Source organism: Belonocnema kinseyi, chromosome 5 (genome assembly GCF_010883055.1).
Source record: "Belonocnema kinseyi isolate 2016_QV_RU_SX_M_011 chromosome 5, B_treatae_v1, whole genome shotgun sequence".
NCBI classification, from domain to species: Eukaryota; Metazoa; Arthropoda; class Insecta; order Hymenoptera; family Cynipidae; genus Belonocnema; species Belonocnema kinseyi.
In genome coordinates, this window is record NC_046661.1 from 50,410,943 (window position 1) to 50,432,536 (window position 21,594).

At 32.7% G+C, this 21,594-nt stretch overlaps 1 protein-coding gene across 1 annotated transcript in view; it reads left to right on the forward strand.

The window, feature by feature from the left end:
• The window catches only part of LOC117173216, a 160,279-nt gene extending 139,552 nt beyond the window's left edge, over positions 1-20,727 (forward strand). The window contains exons 3-4 of the mRNA XM_033361670.1: positions 3,130-3,359; positions 17,949-20,727. Of these exons, the coding sequence (XP_033217561.1) occupies positions 3,130-3,359; positions 17,949-18,284 (566 nt within the window). The 3' untranslated portion in view covers positions 18,285-20,727. The remainder of the gene's footprint in view (positions 1-3,129; positions 3,360-17,948) is intronic.
• Positions 20,728-21,594: the final 867 nt, after the last annotated feature.

Sequence of the window (21,594 nt, forward strand, 5' to 3'; positions counted from 1 at the left end):
ATATATCTAGTCGGGAGTGGTGTTGACTGAAAACAGATGATTTGGAGCGATTCGCGCGCCATCTGTTGGTCATTCTAAGGACTTATTGAACTACCCTCGTACTATAAATTGTTGATAAATTATTATAAATTACCGATAAATTAACATCAATTATCACTAATTTTTGGACATTTCAAGGCATTTTTGAAATTTTCGGAAATCTCAAATTTCCGAAAAATAAAATTAACGTAAAATAAAAATATTACCAGAAATTTCATAAAATTACAAAATTTCCCAGACTTACTAGAAATGGCCTAAATTACCAAAAGTATTAGAAATTTCTAAATCAAAAAAATTATTAACATGGTTTGTAATTTCTTGTACGAATGAAGGAAAGAATATTATATATGCGAATATTATATATTAATATATGCGAGGCGCGTGCGTAAATTTTTGGTCGCTGGAATGAGTGTTTTTAAAATGAGACGTACCGTAATAAAAAACACAACTTTAACAGAAAATACGCAGAACTAAATTTCCCTAAAATAAAGCTGTGACAGCAGACTCTTAATGGATTTTACTTTTTCTTCAAATTATTGGATATTTTGGATATTTACAGCAATTTTATTTGACATGCCTGCGACTTATCTTCAGCTAAAATTACTAATTTTAAAAATGTAACATAAAATTTTGTTGAAAGAAGTAATTTAACGTTCTGAGGGCGTCATATTGTAACCGATAATTAAGCTGTACAGTTTTTTAGTTAACTAGTGCAATTTGTGTTTTATAGACTCAAAAAGTGCCCAAAATGTAAAAATGTAATAACTTCTTTTTCTAAAGTTAAATCTTGGACAATCCATATTTTTTGCACTATATAAATAAATAGCCAAAGTTTAAAAGATCGAACATCTAAAGGTCTGGTTTGTGTGCTTCCAGCGTGAAATCTAAAAGAAGACTTGCAGAATATTTTGCTTTATCCATAAAAAATAATATAAAAAAATTATATTCTTAGCATAACAACGCGAGATAGATACAAATATCTGAAAAAAGGACCGTAGTTTTTTATTTGTTTTAAGGTAGTTTAGAAAATATACATTTACACACGTTTGTAAAAAATCGAGCTCGCAACGTGAGTGTCGCGATGAAAATCGTTACACGCACCTCAAAGCCCACAGAGATATGAAAAACCTAACCTTGAACTATACTTAATAAAGTAGAAAATTCAGAATGTAAAGACGCATTTAAATATAAATGAAGGTAACATGTAATAATGGTAATATATAAATACTGCATTTTAAAAGAGATCTTTTTAATGAAGTTTAATTCAAGGATTCCAAATGCAAAGATTCCGAGAATCCGAGAGTCCGAGCGCGAAGCGCGAGGTAACCTATTATCGAGCGCGAAGCACGAAATTCAACAGACGCGCGCCCCAGGCGCGCTCACACTTGCGTGGTTTTTAGTTCTCTTATAAAATTCAGGGTTTGGAACTTACGCCTGTATGCAGTGTGTTCCTTCACTTCTTAATTTTAGTTCACGGAAATCTCACTTGCGATTTCAAGTTACCTTCAATTTACTTCTAGAACTGTACTCTCTAAATTTGAAATAGTAAAATATAACTGATTGTCAGCTTAATTCTACTAATTTCTGTAGCTATAATTGAGTCACTGACAATCAGTAGAATTGTGTTGATTGGATGAGTAAAACGAAAATTACTAATTGAGTCAGTTATATATACCTGCACTGATATAACTGCTTGATCAGTTATGCTTGTATTGGAGAAATAATTTAATTACAAGAGGTTATGTTACGAATATACTTATGTACTACTTTTAAATGTGAAATTTTTTTCTCCACTTTTATTGATTAATCTAGAACATTCTCAATTTGTGTCCAATTGAAAAAGTTCATCAAGATGATTTGTAAACCTGGTTAAAATATACTGAAATTACGCTTTAAACTTTCGCTCTTAATAACAAAAATAACATATTTTTGAAAATGATCTAAGGGTATCTTTTGACGTAGGCCTGTTTTGAATTAATCATGGAATAAATATTTTTCAAAGTATTAATTTCTGGATAATTTCATTGGTTGATAACCTAAATACGAACTCGATGTGTCAAATTAATTCAAAGATTAATTCAAAACAGGTCTCCGTGAAAAGGTGCCCTAATTATGTTTGACTTTTCATAAAATTTTTTTTTCTAAAATTATCACTGTGCAAGTTCAACGCGTTTTCACCGTCAGCTACCAATAACTTGCATTTATTAAAATTTTTCTTTATGAAATATAAGTTAGTTTTTGTAATTCAATAAATATAATTTGTTATTGAGAAAATGCATGTGTTATACATTTTTTCCTGTACTGAAATTTAGCAGGTTTACAAAATAATATCGTTTGTTATATGTATAATATTAATCTTTTCAAACATTTTATAATTTCTAAAGTAAACTTGGCTTTTATGACATTTTATTCATACACAAATATACATATTTCTAGCAATACACGGGTGAAAATAATTTGTAAATTACTATTAGTAATTTACAACCTTTCCATCTGTATATTGTTATACAACATACACTAAGTATATACATTCAGAGGAAAAATTTTCAATTAAACTTTTGGTTATGTTTCAATATTACAAATAATATTGGAGTAAAATTAAAATCTTAATTAGAAATAGTTCCTCTAACAACTAGAGTTACGGTATAACTGATTAACTTCAGTTACGCTATTTTTACTATTAAAATTAGTAAACTTCTGAAAATAACTGATTCATCAATTAAAATTAGGTGTGCTGAATGAATTACTAAAATTTGTACTAATTCAAATTCGGAGAGTATATTGAAAGTTTAGGTGAATAGTTTACTTTATCTCAGTCGAGGCATGATCCTTTTTTTTATTAAAAATACGAAACTTCTTAATGTAAGATCGACTGTATACTAGGACTTAGCTGTTTTCTTAACTCAAGCCAAATACAAATTCAAGTATTTATTTTAACTGTGAGTTGTTCGATCAGAGTTTCAATTGAATTCGAGGCAAGTCTTTTAAAATTATGCGGTATTTCATTGGGAGAAAAATGAATTCAGTTGTTTCGTTTTAAAGAAGACTGTCGTATGCAGAACTAAAGAAAATCTGGTATTTTGTTCCCAGGTGGGATGAACTTGGCGGGAACCTATGCTTGTGAGGTTTCTACGGAGGCCCCCAACTTCCTGACGACTTATGCTCTAGCAAACATGAGCGTAGCAGTACCCCCCAAAAGCCCGCCAGCCCTCGAGGGCCTTAGGCCTTATTATGAAGTTGGCGAAGTCCTCAGAGCAGAGTGCACATCCGCTCCCAGCCATCCACCTGCAGTTCTCACCTTCCTTCTCAACGAGAAAGAGGTAAAGATTCTACATTTTTTCTACAAGTACATATTGTGTTATATAAATATTACGAACTCCCTTCAAATACACGTTGTATAATTGACAACATTTGATTTCAACAACAAGGTAAGTTGATGTTATAAAATGTAAATGTTACCGAAAGTTTCAAAGGTATTTAGCGAAAGAGCACCAGCCAGTGGAACAGTTAAATATTTAAATCTTCTTACTTTTTAAAGCCAATTACAAAAGGATCCTAGTGCGAACCACTAGTGCTCTTAACTTGTTGCGAAAAAGTGAAACTTTTGATAGCCCGACTTGTTGTGAATTTTATATTTTGACAGTAGTGAGATTCCGAATATATCTTTAAGACCGACATTTACATATATGCAAAGACATGAGAAGGTACATCACATTGACTTAAGATTGAATACCGCATATTTTTCCCTTTTCTAAAAATTTGCATGTATTTTTTATAAATTTCGAGACAGTGGTTAAAAAAGCATTTTTTGTAAACTGATTTCAATTTAAAAAATTGTTTTAGCTTGTATTCAACGGGCAGATTTTTAAATTATTGAATGAAACGTAGAGACAATTTGGATCTGACATCTTGGTTGCCCTAGTCTCTCGAACTATTGTAAGCAGACAATTAAAACACAATTTAATTTAAAAAATAAAAATTCTTCGAGTATTGCCGACACCCTTATAGTGACCGATACTTAACAATGGAAATAGTCTTATCAAAATTATAGGGATTTAAAATACATACTTGTAAATGCGCAAATGTTATATTAACCATGTAAGTTGTATTTAAATATTTATTCAGTACAACATTCATGAATTTATAATGTGGCACGATGGTCGTGTGGGCTAAAGTGTAGGCTTTGGACCCACTCCGTCGGCTTGCGGGTTCGATTCCCGCCTCTCACTCTGGAAGAGCCTCGGCGGCCCATGCGTTGAACACTAGCCTAGCAAGGCAGTTGTTCATCTCCGGAGAGTCGCGTGATCGGTACCTCTAGAGAAAAAGGTTTTCTCTGAGTACTTAAAGCTGTTGCTCTTGGTGGTTCAGAACGCACCTTAAACTGTAGGTCCCCCTTCCACCACCAAGTTAGTGTGTGGGGGGTGTGTAAAGGAATAAAGAAGAAGCTGCAAGAAAAATGTAAACCCTTAGGGGACACATTAGAAGCTTCCATTCCATTCGTGAATTTATATTTACTAAATAATACTTTTTATTGTTACCTAGAGAAGAAAATGTGGACAGTGTAGAGATTAAAGAGCTCTTAAACTTCAAAATGCGTGCAGAGGTCATTTACAGAGATTATTTAATTAAATTTAGCAGTATAATTAAATAAATGTTATTCTTAAACTCAAGTAGATTAAATATATGGGGTCTTCAAAATTTGTACCCGCAAAAATTCAACTTTGGGGTTATTCAAAAAATACGTGGTACTTTGGGTGGGGGGGGGTCTGCTGAAGAATCATTCTCTATTTGAAGACCAATAAAAAAAGTATCACGCAGGGGGGCAGGGGATCAGAAGTTCCTGAAAAATGTATCACGTATTTTGTAAATCGCCCCTTTTTAATTTAATTATGCTATTTTTTATGGCGTGTTCGCTTTCCCGAAAAATTAATTACTTATTTTCTTTTGAAATCTGTCAACATTAACCCAGGTTTCGGGTTTTTCTAAACTAATGTGGGGGTTTAAATGGGAAAAGTTCGGGTGTAAACAAAATGGAAAAAAGAAGTACAGTGAACCTTAGATATAGGGCCCCCTGATATAGCCCTTCCGAGAATGGACGCTGCGCCGCAAACAGGAACAAAAGGAGCTGCGCATTTTAAGCGACAGTCGCTCAGGCGTGAGCGAACAAAAGCGTTTTCTACGAAACGGCAAACTATCTGGGTATTTCCCCACCTCCTCCAGCCCCGAATCTGGCCCAGTCTGAGAGTTTCATTACGAATATGATAGTTAAAATTGGCGACAAGGCGATTTTCATCGTAAAACCATGGAAAAACCATAAAAACCATAGTTGCGTTTATCTAAGCCAATATGCAAAATTTCGCAAAATGTTTTTCACAAAAGTTGTAGCTCCTGTTGAGTTACATATTTTTTGCCTCGAATATTTTTTTCTGCGAGTGATAGTTTCAGAGAAAATTAGTGATATATCGATTTTCATGTAAAAAAAACCATAAAAATCATGGCTTTTTGCGTTCATCCAAGCCAATACGCACAATATCGTTAAATATTTTGAAAAAAGTTGTATAGCTCATCAAGTTGCACATGTTTTGTTTCAAACATTTTTATCTCCGAGTGATATTTTTTGCGGAAATTAGAGATACATCGATTTTTTATGAAAAAAAAACAGGTCCCAGGGGTGCCTCCCCACACACGGAACCTGGAAAAGGGGTAGGGGTTTGACCAACGTTATTTCTGTGACCAGCCAGAGGGGTGCTTTCCCGCCCCCCACGAGAGGCTGGAAATGGGTAGAGCGAAATGGTACGGATTTGACCAGCATTATTTCTTTAATTAGTCACAAAGGTGCCTGATTACTCTTGTTACCATTTGGGGCCTGTTGCCCTGGTAATGCACAGTACCGAAATAGTTGATCTTTGGATGTATCACTAATCGTCTTGGAAACTATCAATCGTGGAAAAAATTCCCTTTAAAAGAAAATTTGTATCTCTATGAGATCTACAACTTTTGTCTGAAAATTTTTACAGAATTTTGCGTATCGGCTGAGAGAAACTCAAAAATCCATGATGTTTATGGGTTTTTTTTACATGAAAATCGATATATCATTCATTTTCTCGGAAACTTTTACTCTCAGAAAAAAATATCCAAAACAAAAAATATGTGCCTCAATTGGAGCTACAACTTTTGTGTGTGGGCGTTAATTGGGTGAAATAGATGTTGATAAACAGATAAGTTATAATAATAATGACCTAACCTTTAATTTCCTCCCATTTATCAGTGATTATTAGTGCCTTGAAATGAAAATTGTACTTGGCGTAGTATAATTTCCAAATCTTAGGTTAGTCGAAACCAGGACCATTTCGCTGCCCAAACCACCCACGCAAATTTAAATTTTTAGGTCAGATATTAAGTGCAGAATTTGTTCAAATTTGTTCAACCAAAATTAAAAATAGTATGTGACCGGAAGTACCTGATTCCTCAAAAAACACTGGTGTGGGGGGCAGCGAAGAGTTTCGCTGAACCATACACAATCCAAACTCAACTTTATGTTGGCGCATTACTTTCGTCTTCATTTTTCCAAATTTGTGCTACCAACTTCAACCCCTGAAAACTTCCCCCTATGCGAAAAAAAGCATGGCCGGACCAGCGAAACGTTTTGCTAGCCCCGACATTATCAAAAATGAACTTTATATGGGCAACAAACTTCAACCCCTGAAACTATCCCCTGTGTGCCAAAAACAATAGCGGGAACAGCAAAACGATTCACTGGCTCCGATGTGATCCAACATCAGCTTTATATAGGCTCATTATTTTCGTTTTAATTTATTCAAATTTGTACAACAAGATTCAACCACTAAAACTATCCTCTGAGTGCCAAAATCAATGGCGGAAACAGCAAAACGATTCACTCCCGAGAAAAAATGCTTCGACTTGAGTTCGACTTGGTTATGTCCTTAGTTCGTCTCCAAGACATCGATGTCTGGCTGCGTCTCCAAACTGAGTCAAGCCTTGTCTTGGCTGAGATTATCGAACCTTTTTTGGCTCATAAATGAGATTAAAATTGATGAATGAAAAATTTGTAATCATTAAATTAGTTTTTTTCAATTTAAAAATTCAGAATCGGTCGGTCTGAACGATTATAACCCTTAAAAATTTTCTTCAAACAAAAAAAAATGTAACTTTCTAGAAGGCTCTCCTAAGCTGTTAGAAATACGTAAAAACAAACAACATTTTCGCTATCATCGTCAAACAAATATAATACAAATAACAATCCGTAAATAAGTTGATTTAATATGTATATTGTATAAAAATATACAAGATTGTTTAAGCATTAACAAAGATTAGCTTTTATGACTGTTAGAAATAAGCTTTTTTTAATGGCAGGTATACGCTAGAAGTTATAAAACGCACGCTTTGCAGTCATAAAAAGACGACTCAAGAGATAAATTTATGTCTTCCAGACATAAAAACGTGTCTTCAAGACATAAATTGAAGTCTGGCTCCGTTTCAAAACTGAGACATGCTCAAGTCAACCTTTTTGACTTCGGAATCTCTTGATTGAGGGCATTACTTTCGTCTTAATTTTCTCAAATTTGTGCAACAAACTTCAACCCCTGAAAACTGCCCGCTGTGCGAAAAACAAGATGGACCCGACATTATCCAAAATCAAATTTATATAGGTACATTATTTTCGTCTTCATTCATTTAATTTTTTGCAACCAACTTTAACGCCCAAAAACTACCCGCTGTGCGAAAAACAGCATGGCCGAGCCCACAGAACGGTTCGCTAGCCCCTACTTTACCCAAAATCACCTTTATAGAGGCCCATCATTTTCTCCTTAATTTGTTCAAATTCGTTCAACAAAATTAAACGCCTAAGAGCTAACCCCTATGCGGTAAAGACTATGGCGAAGTCAGCGATACGTTTCGCTGGCCCTGACATTATCCAAAATCAACTTCATGGAGACCCATTATTTTCGTCTTAATTTGTTTCAATTTGTGCAGCCAACTGCAACCCTAAAAACTACCCCCCCCCCCCTTTCGAAAAGCACTATGGCGTGGCCAGCGAAACGTTTCCCTAGCTCCGACATTATACAAAATAAACTTTATGAGGGCGCATTATTTTCGTCTTAATTTGTTCAAATTTGTGCAATCAACTTCAACCCCTAAAAACTACTCAATGTGCGAAAAGCAGCATGGGCGGGCCAGCGAAACGTTTCGCTGGCCCCGAAATGATCAAAAATCAACTTTATATGGGTGCATTATTTTTGCTTTAACTTGTTCAAATTTGTGAAAATCAACTTCAAACCCTAAAAAATGTCCCCTATTCGGCACAGACTATGGCGGGACTAGGGAAACTTTTCGCTGGCTCCGCCATAGTATTTGACGCATAGGAGTTAGCTTTTAGGGGTTGAAGTTTGTTGTAGAAATTCAAAAAAATGTAAACGAAAACAATGCGCTCATATAAAGTTGATTTTACATAATGTCGGCGCCAGCGAATGATTTTGCCGTGCTCACCATGGTGTTTGGCACACAGAGGATAGTTTTAGGGGTTGCAGTTGGTTGCACAAATTTTAACAAATTAAGATAAAAATACTGCACTCATATAAAGTTGATTTTGGTTAATGTCGGGGCTAGGGAAGCGTTCCTCTGGCCCCGTCATAGTGTTTTTGAGACATCAGGTACTTACAGTGATGCACAAATTCTAATTTTTGTTGTACAAATTTGAACAAATTCTTCACTAAACATTTGGCCTGTGCGTTCGAAGAAATTTCCTTTAAATCATCTGCATTTAAAGAATTAAAGTTAGCTGGTGGTTAAAATCAAAATACCTAATGGTTATTATTTTTTTTTGGAAGTTACATTAGGAAGTTATACGAGGGTCATTTGAAAACTTTACGGCCTTACCGGAAAAAAGTCATGATGCATTCAAGTTATCTTGGCAACCAATACATGGCCTTTAAATATGCATGTCATAAAAATCGCAAGTAATTCCGATCAGTACAAAACACATGGTACCCTTCCAATGTTGACAGGGTACGTTTATTAACGACAATGGATAAAATCGAGTATCGCGCGGTGATAAAGTTCCTTTATTTGAAAGGGACAAAAACTCGGGAAATGAAAGAAGAGTTTGACTCCGTGTACGGTGAATCGTCGCTCTCATTTATAACCGTGAAACATTGGGTGGCCAAGTTGAAACGCGGTTGTACAAGCATTTTTGACGATGGACGTTCTGGACGTCCAAAAACTGTTTTCCCGGAAGATATCGTCAGCTTCGTGCACACAACTATGATGGAAGATCGCCGATTAACCACACGGAAAAAACGATATCGCAAGAATTGCAATAGATACCGTAATTCCTGAGCTATATATCGCAATTGTCACATTATGTTAGCTTAAAATCGTTATATCGTACATTGCAAGATTTTAATTACATTATTATTTTATTATATTATATATACGAGGGTTATAGTAGTGTCCAAGCGATGTTAGCGCATCATAATATCATATAGCTTTTCATAAAAAGCTCCGGAACCTGCTTGTACGTTATCATATTGCGCTTTATTTCAATACAGAGGTTTTGCAATATCATTGTGCGATATCTTTATCGCCGTGCATTAAGGAAATTGCTCAGTCTTGTGGGATGCCAGCTGAATAGGTGCATAAGATTTTATATGAAGATTTATGCATGAGAAAATTATCCGCGCGATATTGACGATACCAATTTTGGTTAGAAATTTGTTGACGATCGAGTCGTTAAAAAACGTAACCTATCAAATTTGGAAGGGTACCATGTGTTTTGTACTCATCGTAATGACTTGAAATTTTTGTGACATACATATATAAAGGAGATATATTGTTTGGCAAGAGAACTTGATAGCACCATGACCTGTTGCCGGTAAGGCCGGAAACTTTTTAAATGACCCTCGTAATTTTATTCTAAGTGACTAGTACGCACTGTTAAATGAAAGAAAGTTGAAAATTAGGCAAATACTATTCCAATTAGTTTGCTTATTACCAAGTATTTAGTCTAATATCACAAAGCGAATAATTGCTTTGACAGGTATTCAGGTGGATGACAGCGCGGTTCAGCACTCCACAACTCTCAACATTAGCCAAAATTCAGTCTCAAAGTGATACATTCCTCTAGATGCCCAGATGTGCAACTGCCTTTATGGCAATAAATATGAGACTGAAAATTCTCTGAAATTCTCATTGTGAGACCAATGAAATTTAATGGAATTTTTTTAACATGAATTATTCTTATTCGATAAATGATATGCTAAAACGTATTTTGAACATCATTTTGAATTCTTTGAACAATTTTAAATTGATTAAAAATTGGTTTTCCCCTGCAAATCTTAAAAAGTTACTGAAAAGGCCTTCTCGGTGAATCGAAGATCTCGATACAGTTCTTCTTGTCCTTCTTGCTTGTGGGGTTTTAAGTGCCAAACCAAAAACTATAAGCAATTCCGCTTACCTCGCAAGCGCTTCTCTCTTTATCTTTCCCTCAACCTCTTGAACCACCTCATCCGGCATATTAGCTTTCGATAAGGCCCTAGGATAACAAATCAACTATGTAATTTATAAAAAAAAAACTTTTCACGATTTACTAGAAAAAAATGGTTTCGATGAATAATCATTCTTTAAATAATTAAAAATCATATAAAACCTTCTGAAAGTAGTCACTTATCAAAAACAAATAATTAATGTCTAAAAAATAAAAAATGCCGTCTTGAGCATAAATTTGAAAAATGTAAAAATGCTATTTTACATTTTTCGGTCGGGCATTTTCAGAGAACAGATTGACATTTAAAAAATCAAATGTACATCTAATCAATACTAATATAAAAAAATCACTTGTGCTCTTCAAAACTCTTGCGCGGCTCAATTAAAATTTTGTAATTATTTAAAAAATCATTAAATATATTATGAATGTTTTATTTTAGTGCTTTTCATTGTAAATTATTATTTTTTTAAATAACTTAAATATGAAAGCATAAAATTTCTAAAATTTCTAGAAGTTCTATATTGTCTTATTTTTTAATGAAAATTAGCATTATTACACAAAAATCATCATCAAGATTTCGAAGATTAAAGGTTTTTTTTCATCATTTTACGTTTTCCAGTTTTGTTAGCATTTTTCACACGAAAGTGACATTAAAAAAAAAGAAAAATCTGTACATTTTGAAGGTTCATGATTTTTAACCAGTTCAACGTACGTTAGCGCTTGACACAAAAAATTGTTATTTAAAAACAAAAATAATTGATATTCAAACGAAATCTGCCATTTTTTAACAGTTTCAGATTATATTTACATTTTTCATAGAAAATTAGTTATTTAAAGTTAAATAATTAAAATTCGAAGAATATCTACAATCCATTCTGAACAATTTTTTATTATGTTCTGTAAATGTGTTTCGTCGGAAATTATTGTTTTTTTTATACAAAATAATTAGATTTCAAATAATACTTAGCATGTTTTAATAATTTCGAGTTAGTTTGGTGTATTTTACCAGAAATTTTTGTTTCAACTAATAAAATTTGCAATTTTATCGAGGTTTGTTACCGTTATTTGAAAAATATAAAAAGAAAGAAAAGAAAAAAAGTATATAATTCGAAAATCATTAAGTTTTAAAGAAGATTCATAATTTTAACAATTTCATGTTGCGTTGGCGTTAAACTAAAAAAAATCGAAAAGACTAGTTTTCCCTTTTATTAGGCACACTACTATAAAAACATTTACTATAAATCATGTAGCAATTATATCACATTATATCACTTGCATCTTATATTGAAACTGTGCTTGATTATTTTTCAATTAATCCTTATTAAGCTTTTTTTGTTAGAAATTTGTTTTAATATTATGAAAATACTACATGTGTGTTACACAGCAATAGAATAACCTAAAAACATTCATATTGAGGTATAAGGGATTAATAGATTTAAAGCTTTCACGATACTTCATTATGCTAAAAAAGAGATATTTTGGGTTTCAACCGGGTACAAAACTACGAAGTTTTGCCGACGTTTCGTGAACATTGCAGCTTAGTTTTTCGAGGCTAAGTTGAAACTGAGATATGAGGTTATGTTGTTCGTATGTATACTTTCAACAGTGACTGTAATTGGCCAGAGCGCCCCACCATGGAGGCTGGTCGCACCTGATTGGCCAATAAAATCTCTTTTTATTGATCCGGGAGGACGGAAAGCCAAATCGAATTATTAATTACGATTGTCCTTATTGATATTATCAGGGTTTTTTAATATTTCGATTGTTTCTGTATATTTTCTTGAGAAAACATTGAATATTTTTTGATGATGGTTGTTTTGTTAAACGAAGTTTTATGTTCGGTTTCGATATGATGCTCAGCATTAATATCGACATGAGATTGCAATATTTGCAAAGGACTATAGTAACGTCGAGAGAGATCGGCGCACTGATTTAGTAAGCGACTTAGTAAAAATTGGTGCAGTCAGATTAGCAGACCAAAAAAAGAAAAAAAAGAAACTCGACATGCGCCGCGTCGCGTTGGAGACTACGGCACACGTATCCTTCACATGAGCATACGACGTAAATGCAGGCTTATTTAGTATGGGATGTTGAACTCTTTCGCACTATTATATTTATTTAATTAAATTGGAATTGTACAGTACACGTGATTATATTAGTTTATACATTATTATATACATGCAGGAATATTATATTACCAGCTGAAACAGAAAAATGTGATTAAAATAAAGCTGGTGGGAATCGAACACGGGTCTCCAACGAGGAAGCACGGCGATATTCCATTATGCTAAACTAGATTATGATATCCTAAAATTTATCGCTCTTATGAAGGAAATGCTATCACTCAAATTGATTTCCATTAAATTATTCATCAATTGCTCAGTCATGGAATTAACAAAATTCTAAGCACTATATCTTACCGTAATCAAATATCCTAATATCGAGGTTTAAAAATAATTTTTTTCTCTCTGTGAAAAATTTGTTTTTCAATTGTAACTTTTCGAATTATCCTAATTTATTGTAATAAGGATCTTTGCATCAAACCAAATTGAGTGATTGATAAATTTAAGAAATTTCAGCAGAGCGTTGGTCGGCTGACATCGTTTACGCTCGGCTGCACTCGGTCCAAGGCTAGGCTTGCTTACTAAGTCACTTACTCATATTCGAGAGCGATTTTTCGAATTTGTCTTACTGCATAACACAAAAAGTAGAAAGTTTCATAGTATAATTCATATTCCTACAGAAATAGCAATTCCTCTTACAAATTTAGTCTTTTATGTTATTTTAGGTACTTATTACTTCTACTCTTTTAAATTATTTAATAATGTCTTTACTAATTTCTCCTTTTTAAGATTTTACTATAAAAAATACTAAGACTTCGTATTATCAATAGGAAACTTTCATATAAAAATAGCATAGCTTTCAAGTATTATATTAAAATATACGAATTATCGCATCGTTCATTCGATTGCAACCTAATTTAGTAATGTTTCCAGTACAAAGTTTCTCGGTGCATGATCGCAAAAACACACGATATTTCGGCAGAAATTTTTAGTTTTGCACACGATTTGAACCCAAATTATCTCTTTTTTATCAACCACTGTTAAAAGTAATATTAAATTTAATATACTCATGTGTATTAAAATTAATATATCAAGCATATGAAATAGCCATTAAGGGCGACTATATTAAATTTCATATACATTCATGTTAATCACTTACAAGAAAATTCAGACAATTCCATTTTTTACAAATTCAAAATAAGTTTATCAGTAATTATCGATTGTAAATGGTAAAACATGATACCTTCTTCCTGCTAACCATAAATAAAATTGGATTTCAAGTCGACAAGTTCAATTAAGCAAATAAATAACAGACCTAACTTACAATGAACTGTTTCTTCGTCGTACACGGAGAAAAAAATATCACACAATGATATCGCAAAACCTCTGTATTGAAATAAAGTGCAATATGATAACATACAAGCAGGTTTCGGAGCTTTTTAGGATATTATAATGCACTAACATCGCTTGGCCAGTTCAAGAACCCTCGTATAAGTAATATCATAAAATAATAATATAATGTAAAATCTTGCAATGTACGATATCACGATTTTACGTTATTATAATGTGATAATTGCGATATATGGCGCAGGAATTACGGTATATATTGCAATTCTTGGAATATCGTTTTCTCCGTGTAAGTTTTGACTATTTAAATCGAAATTAGGAAAAAGTTTTACCCGTATATTGCCCTTTTATATTAAATAACAATTCAGTCGACGAATTCTAGATTAATAACTTTATTGGGAATATTTGACAAGATTAAAAGAAATTAAAACACGTTGAATTTTCATGCACATTGCTACACTGACTGTGTATTAAATTTAATGCACATGTATATTAAATTCATTACAACAATGTATGTTACATTTCAGTAAGTGCATATTTGCTTCACACAGATGTATATTAAACCTCGTACAGATTTTTTTAACAGTGTCGTATAAGGGATTGTAAGCGTGAAAAAATTAAGAAGCATCTCATAATATTCATGAATATTAGAAAATAATATTGCATTTGCTTGTGAATCTCGTTGTAAATTGAAGAACTCGAGGGCAAAATGGCCGTTAAATCGTTCCGGCTGTGAAATGACCGAGAGTAATTTACTTTTGCGTTTCACCATGGTAGAAAGCCGTAGTTTTCGACAAAACTCATGACCTCGTAAATTCACGGGTGAGACAAACGGGCGATTTTCTGGCAAGTCTCGCTTCTGGGACCAGAGCGAATCCAATTACGCCAATGGACAACGTTCCGTAATGCGATAGGTCGATCGGGACTGGACATAATTCGGAGTTTGCACACGGAAAATTGACAGGAGTATTTATATTAAGCTTTTGAACTACTGCACTGACTACTCACTTCATTAGATTCGCATAATATGTATGAATTCTTTATATACCGCCGTATAACGAAAATATCAGAAAAGGAGTCAAAAACATTGTCTCACATTGTTAAAGTGTCAATTTTCAAACAATTATGTTAGGATCATTCAAAAAATATTTAGAACATTCTTCCGGAATTTAAAACTACCCCCCCCCCCCCCCCCCCCGTGTTACTAAAATGTAACCCCCGCCCCTGTGTGATACCTTATCCAACGATCTTAACCCATTAATTCCCAAAACGAAGGAATTTCTCTCTTACGCTTGAGCCTGAATAATTTTATAAAAAAGGCAAAGAATTTACTGCAAAATATTCTTTTCTACTATTTTTGGATATGCTCTATACGATTCAATGGTTTTAAAAACGGAAAATATTGATTTTAATTAAATAATTAACAAATTAAAAAAATAGAGGGAGAAGGAATTTTTTTATTGTCGCGAATGTGCACAAAATGTCTAAACTTTTCAAATCCGTTGAGTTTTCTTATCTGCTATTTTTTAAAACAAAATAGCGGCCAAAAAATGGAAACCGAAAATTTTAAATTTTGTTTTATCGATATTTGTGGTGATTTTTCGCTCAAATCATACAAATATTTCATTGTTTTAGTAAACCGGTATTTGAATAGTTTACTTTGAAACGAAATAAAAATATTTAGTGTTAAATAGGTAAAATCATGATATTAAGATTATAAAAATCATTTTATTGCTTTTTTGCGTCATTTTCACACCAAAATCCAATGCAGTGAGTGAACTATCGTTTTTATCCAAAGGTTGAGTGATTCACTGATATTATTTTTGTAAAGTTAAAAGTTAATGTTTACTAATATACAATTTTACATGACCCTGCTGTGTAACACTGAAGTTGAAGCATAATAATTGAAGTACAGTGGAACAGCGGTTATATCCTCTCTGACTTATATCCTCTCGCGCTTGTATCTCTGCATAACCCTTATCTCATTTATGTCCGCTTAGCATCCACCACCTGTGATACTGCGAGGTGATGGATGTTTAGCGGACATAAATGACAGTTATGCAGAGATATAAGTCAGATAGGATATATCTGCGGTTCCATTGTACTTTAATTATTATGCTTCAACTTCAGTGTTACACAGCAGGATCATAGAAAATTGCATATCAGTAAATATTAACTTTTAATTCAAGAGAAATAATATCAGTGAATCACTCAATCATTGGAAAAAAACGATATTTCACTCAGTGCATTGAATTTTGGTGTGAACATGACGTAACATAGCAATACAATGATTTTTTATAGTCTGAATATCAGGATTTTACCTATTTAACACTAACTATTTTCATTTTGTTTAAAAATAAACTATTCAAATACCGTTTTAGTGAAATAGTTAAATATTTATATGATTTGAGCGAGAAATCACCAAAAATATCGATTAAACCAAAATTTAAAATTTTCGGTTTTCATTTTTTGGCCATTCATTCAATATTTTCCGGTTTTTAAACCATTGCATCGTGTAGAGCATAGCCGAAAATAAATTCGTTGCCTTTTTTATAAAATTATTTCAACTCAAACGTAAGAGAGAAATTTCTTCATTTTGGGACTTAATGGTTTAACATAGAGAATGATACTTTAGCAGACTCCACCCCCCTCACCTCAAAGTATCACGTATTTTGTGAATAACCCCTTTCGCTAATACATATTGCAATAACATTAATTATACGTTACAATTATTTCTAATTCTTGTAATTACTGCATCATATGTGACGTGCCACGAGAAAAGGGGGCTAACGCGGGAAACTAGAATTTTACAGGGCGAGCGATAGAAGTGAAGCCCTTTTCTCAGTGAAAGGCGACTCCTAAAAATCTGCCCCTCTACGTACAACTACACTCTCACTAGTCGTGTCCCAGTAATGAAATAACCAAAAAGCATAAATACATAAGTAGATTTAATAATATATTTAATAGTATATATAATAATATATTTAATCTGAAAGCTATTTTATAGGTATTGATAATGCTTTAAAATTTATTCTGATTTTTTTGCTAGATAGAGCAACTCCGAAACTATCGAAAGAGACCAAAAACAGATTTGCGATATTTTCCGCGTTAGTCCCCTTTTCTCAAGGCACGTCACATACTGTATGTGGTTCATGTAACTCGCGCTTGTTATCCTTATGTCACTTGTATTACATTCATATCTTATTTATGTTACATTTTTATAACATTAGTGTTGCATTCTTGTAAATTCAGTGTGACATGAATGTAAAGTTAATAATAGATTCATGTAAGTTTGTGGTTACATTCATGTAACATTGTGTTACTTGGTTGTAGGTTAAACTACTAAGTTAAAAATAAATTTTGTGTTGAAGATTCATCATTTCAGATTTTAATATTTATTTAAAATTATTTCATTGCAATTATAAAAGATTCTATGTTAAAAATGTTTTAATATTAAAATTTGGATCTTTGAATAATAATGGTTAAGGAAAATGAAAAACTGTTCAAGAAAAAAATAGGTAAAAGTCAGAGAATTTTGAAAATTAAGTTTTGTGGCCACCTTGATTGGCATTACATTGATGTGAGATGCATTTCACATTGGTCTTGCATTTATGTTATATTTTTGTTACTTCTAAATTACATGTATATTGCATTTATGTTACATAAATTTCAAGTTTATGAAACCGCTATATTACATGTATATTATGTTTATGTTACATTCATTTCTCATTTATGTTATACTCCTGTTACATTTATGTTACCTTTATGTTAGATGTATGTTGTATTTATGTCCGAACTTTGGTGATATTTGCTTTATTTTTATAATACATAAATAGTTCATATATTTTTCATTTATAATATATTTATGTTACATTAGTGTTAAATTAATTTTTGTCAAATTTTGGTTGCAGTAAAATTCATGTAAAAGTTTTAAAGTCTAGGTAAAATTGCTTTATGATTGTTACATGTATTTCACATAGACCTACGTGTTACAGGTCAGCAAAAGTTTAACGAGGCACTTGCAAAATGATGGTCACGTAATTGGAAATTTTGCAACAACAACTCGACAAGGACTCACGATCATTTTGGAACGTCATCACTTTCCTGGAGGAAGTTTGACACTGGCTTGTGAAGCTGTTTTACCAGGAGTACCCATCATCAAGACCCTGCGGACAGAAAAAACAGCAACCTTGGCAGCCAACAACCAAAGACTAGCACAGGAAGCGCCCAAAGCTGGGAAGGCCAGATCAATTGCGACCTCACTTTCTCAATCTTTATACTTATTTATATTAGTCATTTTTTTATTATACAAGGTGCACAAACTTGCGTGAAAAATATCCGGAATAAAATGAAAAGAATTAATTCTAGAAGACCAACGAATCAGTTTATATACTTAACACAGAGCAGCGAACTATTATTTTATGTAAGAAACTCTTGTAAATATATGTAATTTTGATATTTCATTCCCTTAGGAATTGAGTTGCAAAAATTTTGTGCGCTGTGTCTGTAGGGGCGAATTTGAAAAATTTGGGTTGTCTGTTTCCAGTGAAAATCATTGCTTGACAATCCGTCAACTGTATGATATTATTGCTGTGAAACGGATTTGAAAAACTGACTTTCTTTACTCTGCTTTTTAAAGTGATAAGTTGATGCAGAAAAAAAAAACAATCCACTCCTCAAAAATTACTGTTTCGGTTGTAAACGGGTGAAAATCAGTGTTCTTAATAGAAGGGTACATATACAAATTGGAGAAATCCGCTACTGAATTAGCTTCTTTATATCAATTGAAATTTCCACTTGTATTTGAATGGTATAAAAGAAGTAAGATCGGTTAAATTCTGTATCCAGTGAAATTGAATGCTCGGAACGCAAAGTCATGTGAAAAAATATTCAGTGTAACCATAGTCAGCAAAAACTGTTGTTGCATAACGATATGTATCGATTCTAAATTCACTATCGTTACACGAATTTTACATTAAAGTTACGTACTTTCACGTTATAATTATGTAAAAGTTATGTAACTATTTGTCAAACTTACTGTTCCGCAACTGTGTTCGATTTGAGGCATAAATGTTAATGCATCTACTACGTTACATTTCCATAGTATCTGTTCATGTATACTTTGGAACGGTAAAATGATTATCGTGGCTAGATTTTTAATGCCACGCGGTTGTAAATAGTGTAACATTTGGTCAGATAGGAGTCTGTTAGACTTGATGGTAAAAAATAATGACTAGGGTACAAATTACATAACTGTTATTCAGCCCGAATGGGATAAATTGTTACGTACCTGTCATGTGACAGACATAATCTTTCACAGAATATAAAAAAGTTTTAAAAATTTCATATTACAATCGACCTATTAAACATAACAGTTACGTAACACTGCATTCTAGAGTATTCAGGGAATGGACAGGACGGTGCTTTAAAATCTGAAGATAGCATAGTTATTCTTAAGGCGATAGTTTACTTACTGTTCCTTTTCTATTCGTAAAAAAATAATATTGTAGAATATGTTTAATCTGAGGTAAAAGAGACGATTAAAGGATTGATAAAATATATAAAAATAGTTTATTTCTTTATAATAGCACAAAAGTGGTCGTGCAAGTAAGAGAAATAAGTTCATCGGCAAATTAGACTAATGAAAAATACGGTGATTATCAGAATAAATGATAAGAGAATAGAAAGAGTGATAAGAAGGAATGTCTTCGATTGGGCTGGAAATCGAGATTAATTAGCGACCAGGCAATCAAAAGAAATGCGAACTCCGTTCCAAGCGCTCGTGTTCCCGATTGAAAATATAACGAGATAGAAATCGATTTATGGATGTTGATTAACGGTAAGAGGGCTGCATAGCTCGGTTATATCCATACTTCTATATACGTTATATCTGGATTAAATTCAAAATAATACACTCTGTGCAAAAATATTTTTTATATACCTATCTCGATATGAGCACTCGTGTTCCCAATACAATATTGTTGCTTCCTGAGTACACTACTCGAGATCTGAAAATTCAATATGCATTTTCGAGATAGAATCTTGTCATTTGGAAACGCTGATTAGCCTTATAATATAAACAGAAAATATTATATAAAATCGCTCCCCTAATTTATAGCAATAATAAAATTATTTTACTTTTTGATTTTCTTTCTTTCTTTACAGAATTCTGTATTGAAGAAGAAATCCACTTGCATGTGTCGCCGAAAGCTGCTTTATTGTATATTTCAAAGAAACCTTCAAGTTTGTAAATACATTTTTCCAAATTCGGGACCAGTGAACCCAAAAACCTATGTACGGAGGATTTCATTCAGTTCCAATTTATTTTTTATATATTTTTTTACATAAGCCGTCTTGTTTAAATTTCTAGGGGTGATATTTCAATTTCGAGCTTAGATTTTGAAAGAGCATATCTGAGAATAGGAGGGAATAGAGCTTTTGTTCAAAAATTCCCACTCCTTAATTATAATAATGAGGCTTGACAAAAAATCAAAAAAATCGAAGTTCTTTGTTGTAAATGGATTAAAGAAATTTTTAAAACATTTTTTAAGGTTACAAAATTTAAGAAAACATTCGAGTAAGTTGAGAAGTTATTTAAAAATCTTTCAAATATTACGTAACCCGTTTTCCTTTTGTTTAAATAAAGACATGAATGAAATTGGCGTAATGTTAAGAAAGTCACACCGATATAAATAAAAGGAAAGCACGTTCCGAAAACAATATTCAAGAAGAATGAAAAAGAACTTAAGAACTCAGAAGATTTAAACAGATTTTAAACAAAATGTAGAATTCGAAGATTGTGAACGAAAGTTTAGAAGCTTTCCAGAATTATAAAGGTTTTCAAAGAATAAAGAGAAATTCTTAAGACTTTTGGAAAATGTGTAAATGCTTTTTATTTGCAAAAATTAATTTGAAAGGGCTATTTAAAAATATTTTAAAAGATCTTAAATTATATTTAGAAAATTTTAAGGTAAGTTGTTCAATTATCTCTGTACATTATTACATAACATTATTGTACAGCATTAAATTTTTATAACCTCGTTTACTACATTTTCCTTACATCTTTTATTACATTTTTATTACATTATAACATTATTACTCGTATTATTTGAGCAGTTTTAGGCTCCGCAAACTACAATCATAGTTTTTGAAGCAACTAACCTTGATACAGCCGGAACGTTTACTTTACCTACTTCTGCTCATTCTGCCCTAGAGGGTAAGCAATAGCGGGAAATTTTTGCGAAATAGCATCGTACAACTGTCCCTTAGACTCAGGTCTCTAGCCGCGGATGACCTTACGTGGCAGACGAGACAATTGGCGATAAAGGTGTCACCTGTCGAAATTTTTTAGAGCTACCAATCTTTATAGAATTTTATGAGGAGCAGTGTTGATAGACCAGATTAAGTGATTTCAGAAGAACAGCCTTTTGCACAGATTGTATCGCCTACAAATACATTCATAATGCGATCGCGGTAAACAAAGGCGTTTATAACGCCGTTTTCACAGGAAAATAGAAATCCCTTAATCACCGATCTTAATCCAAGAGACTTGTGAAACATGTTGGACAGACCTATCGATATCTCTTCTCTAGGTATAATGCCGTAGAATTTACCATGAAAGGGATTTACAGCATGTTCTCT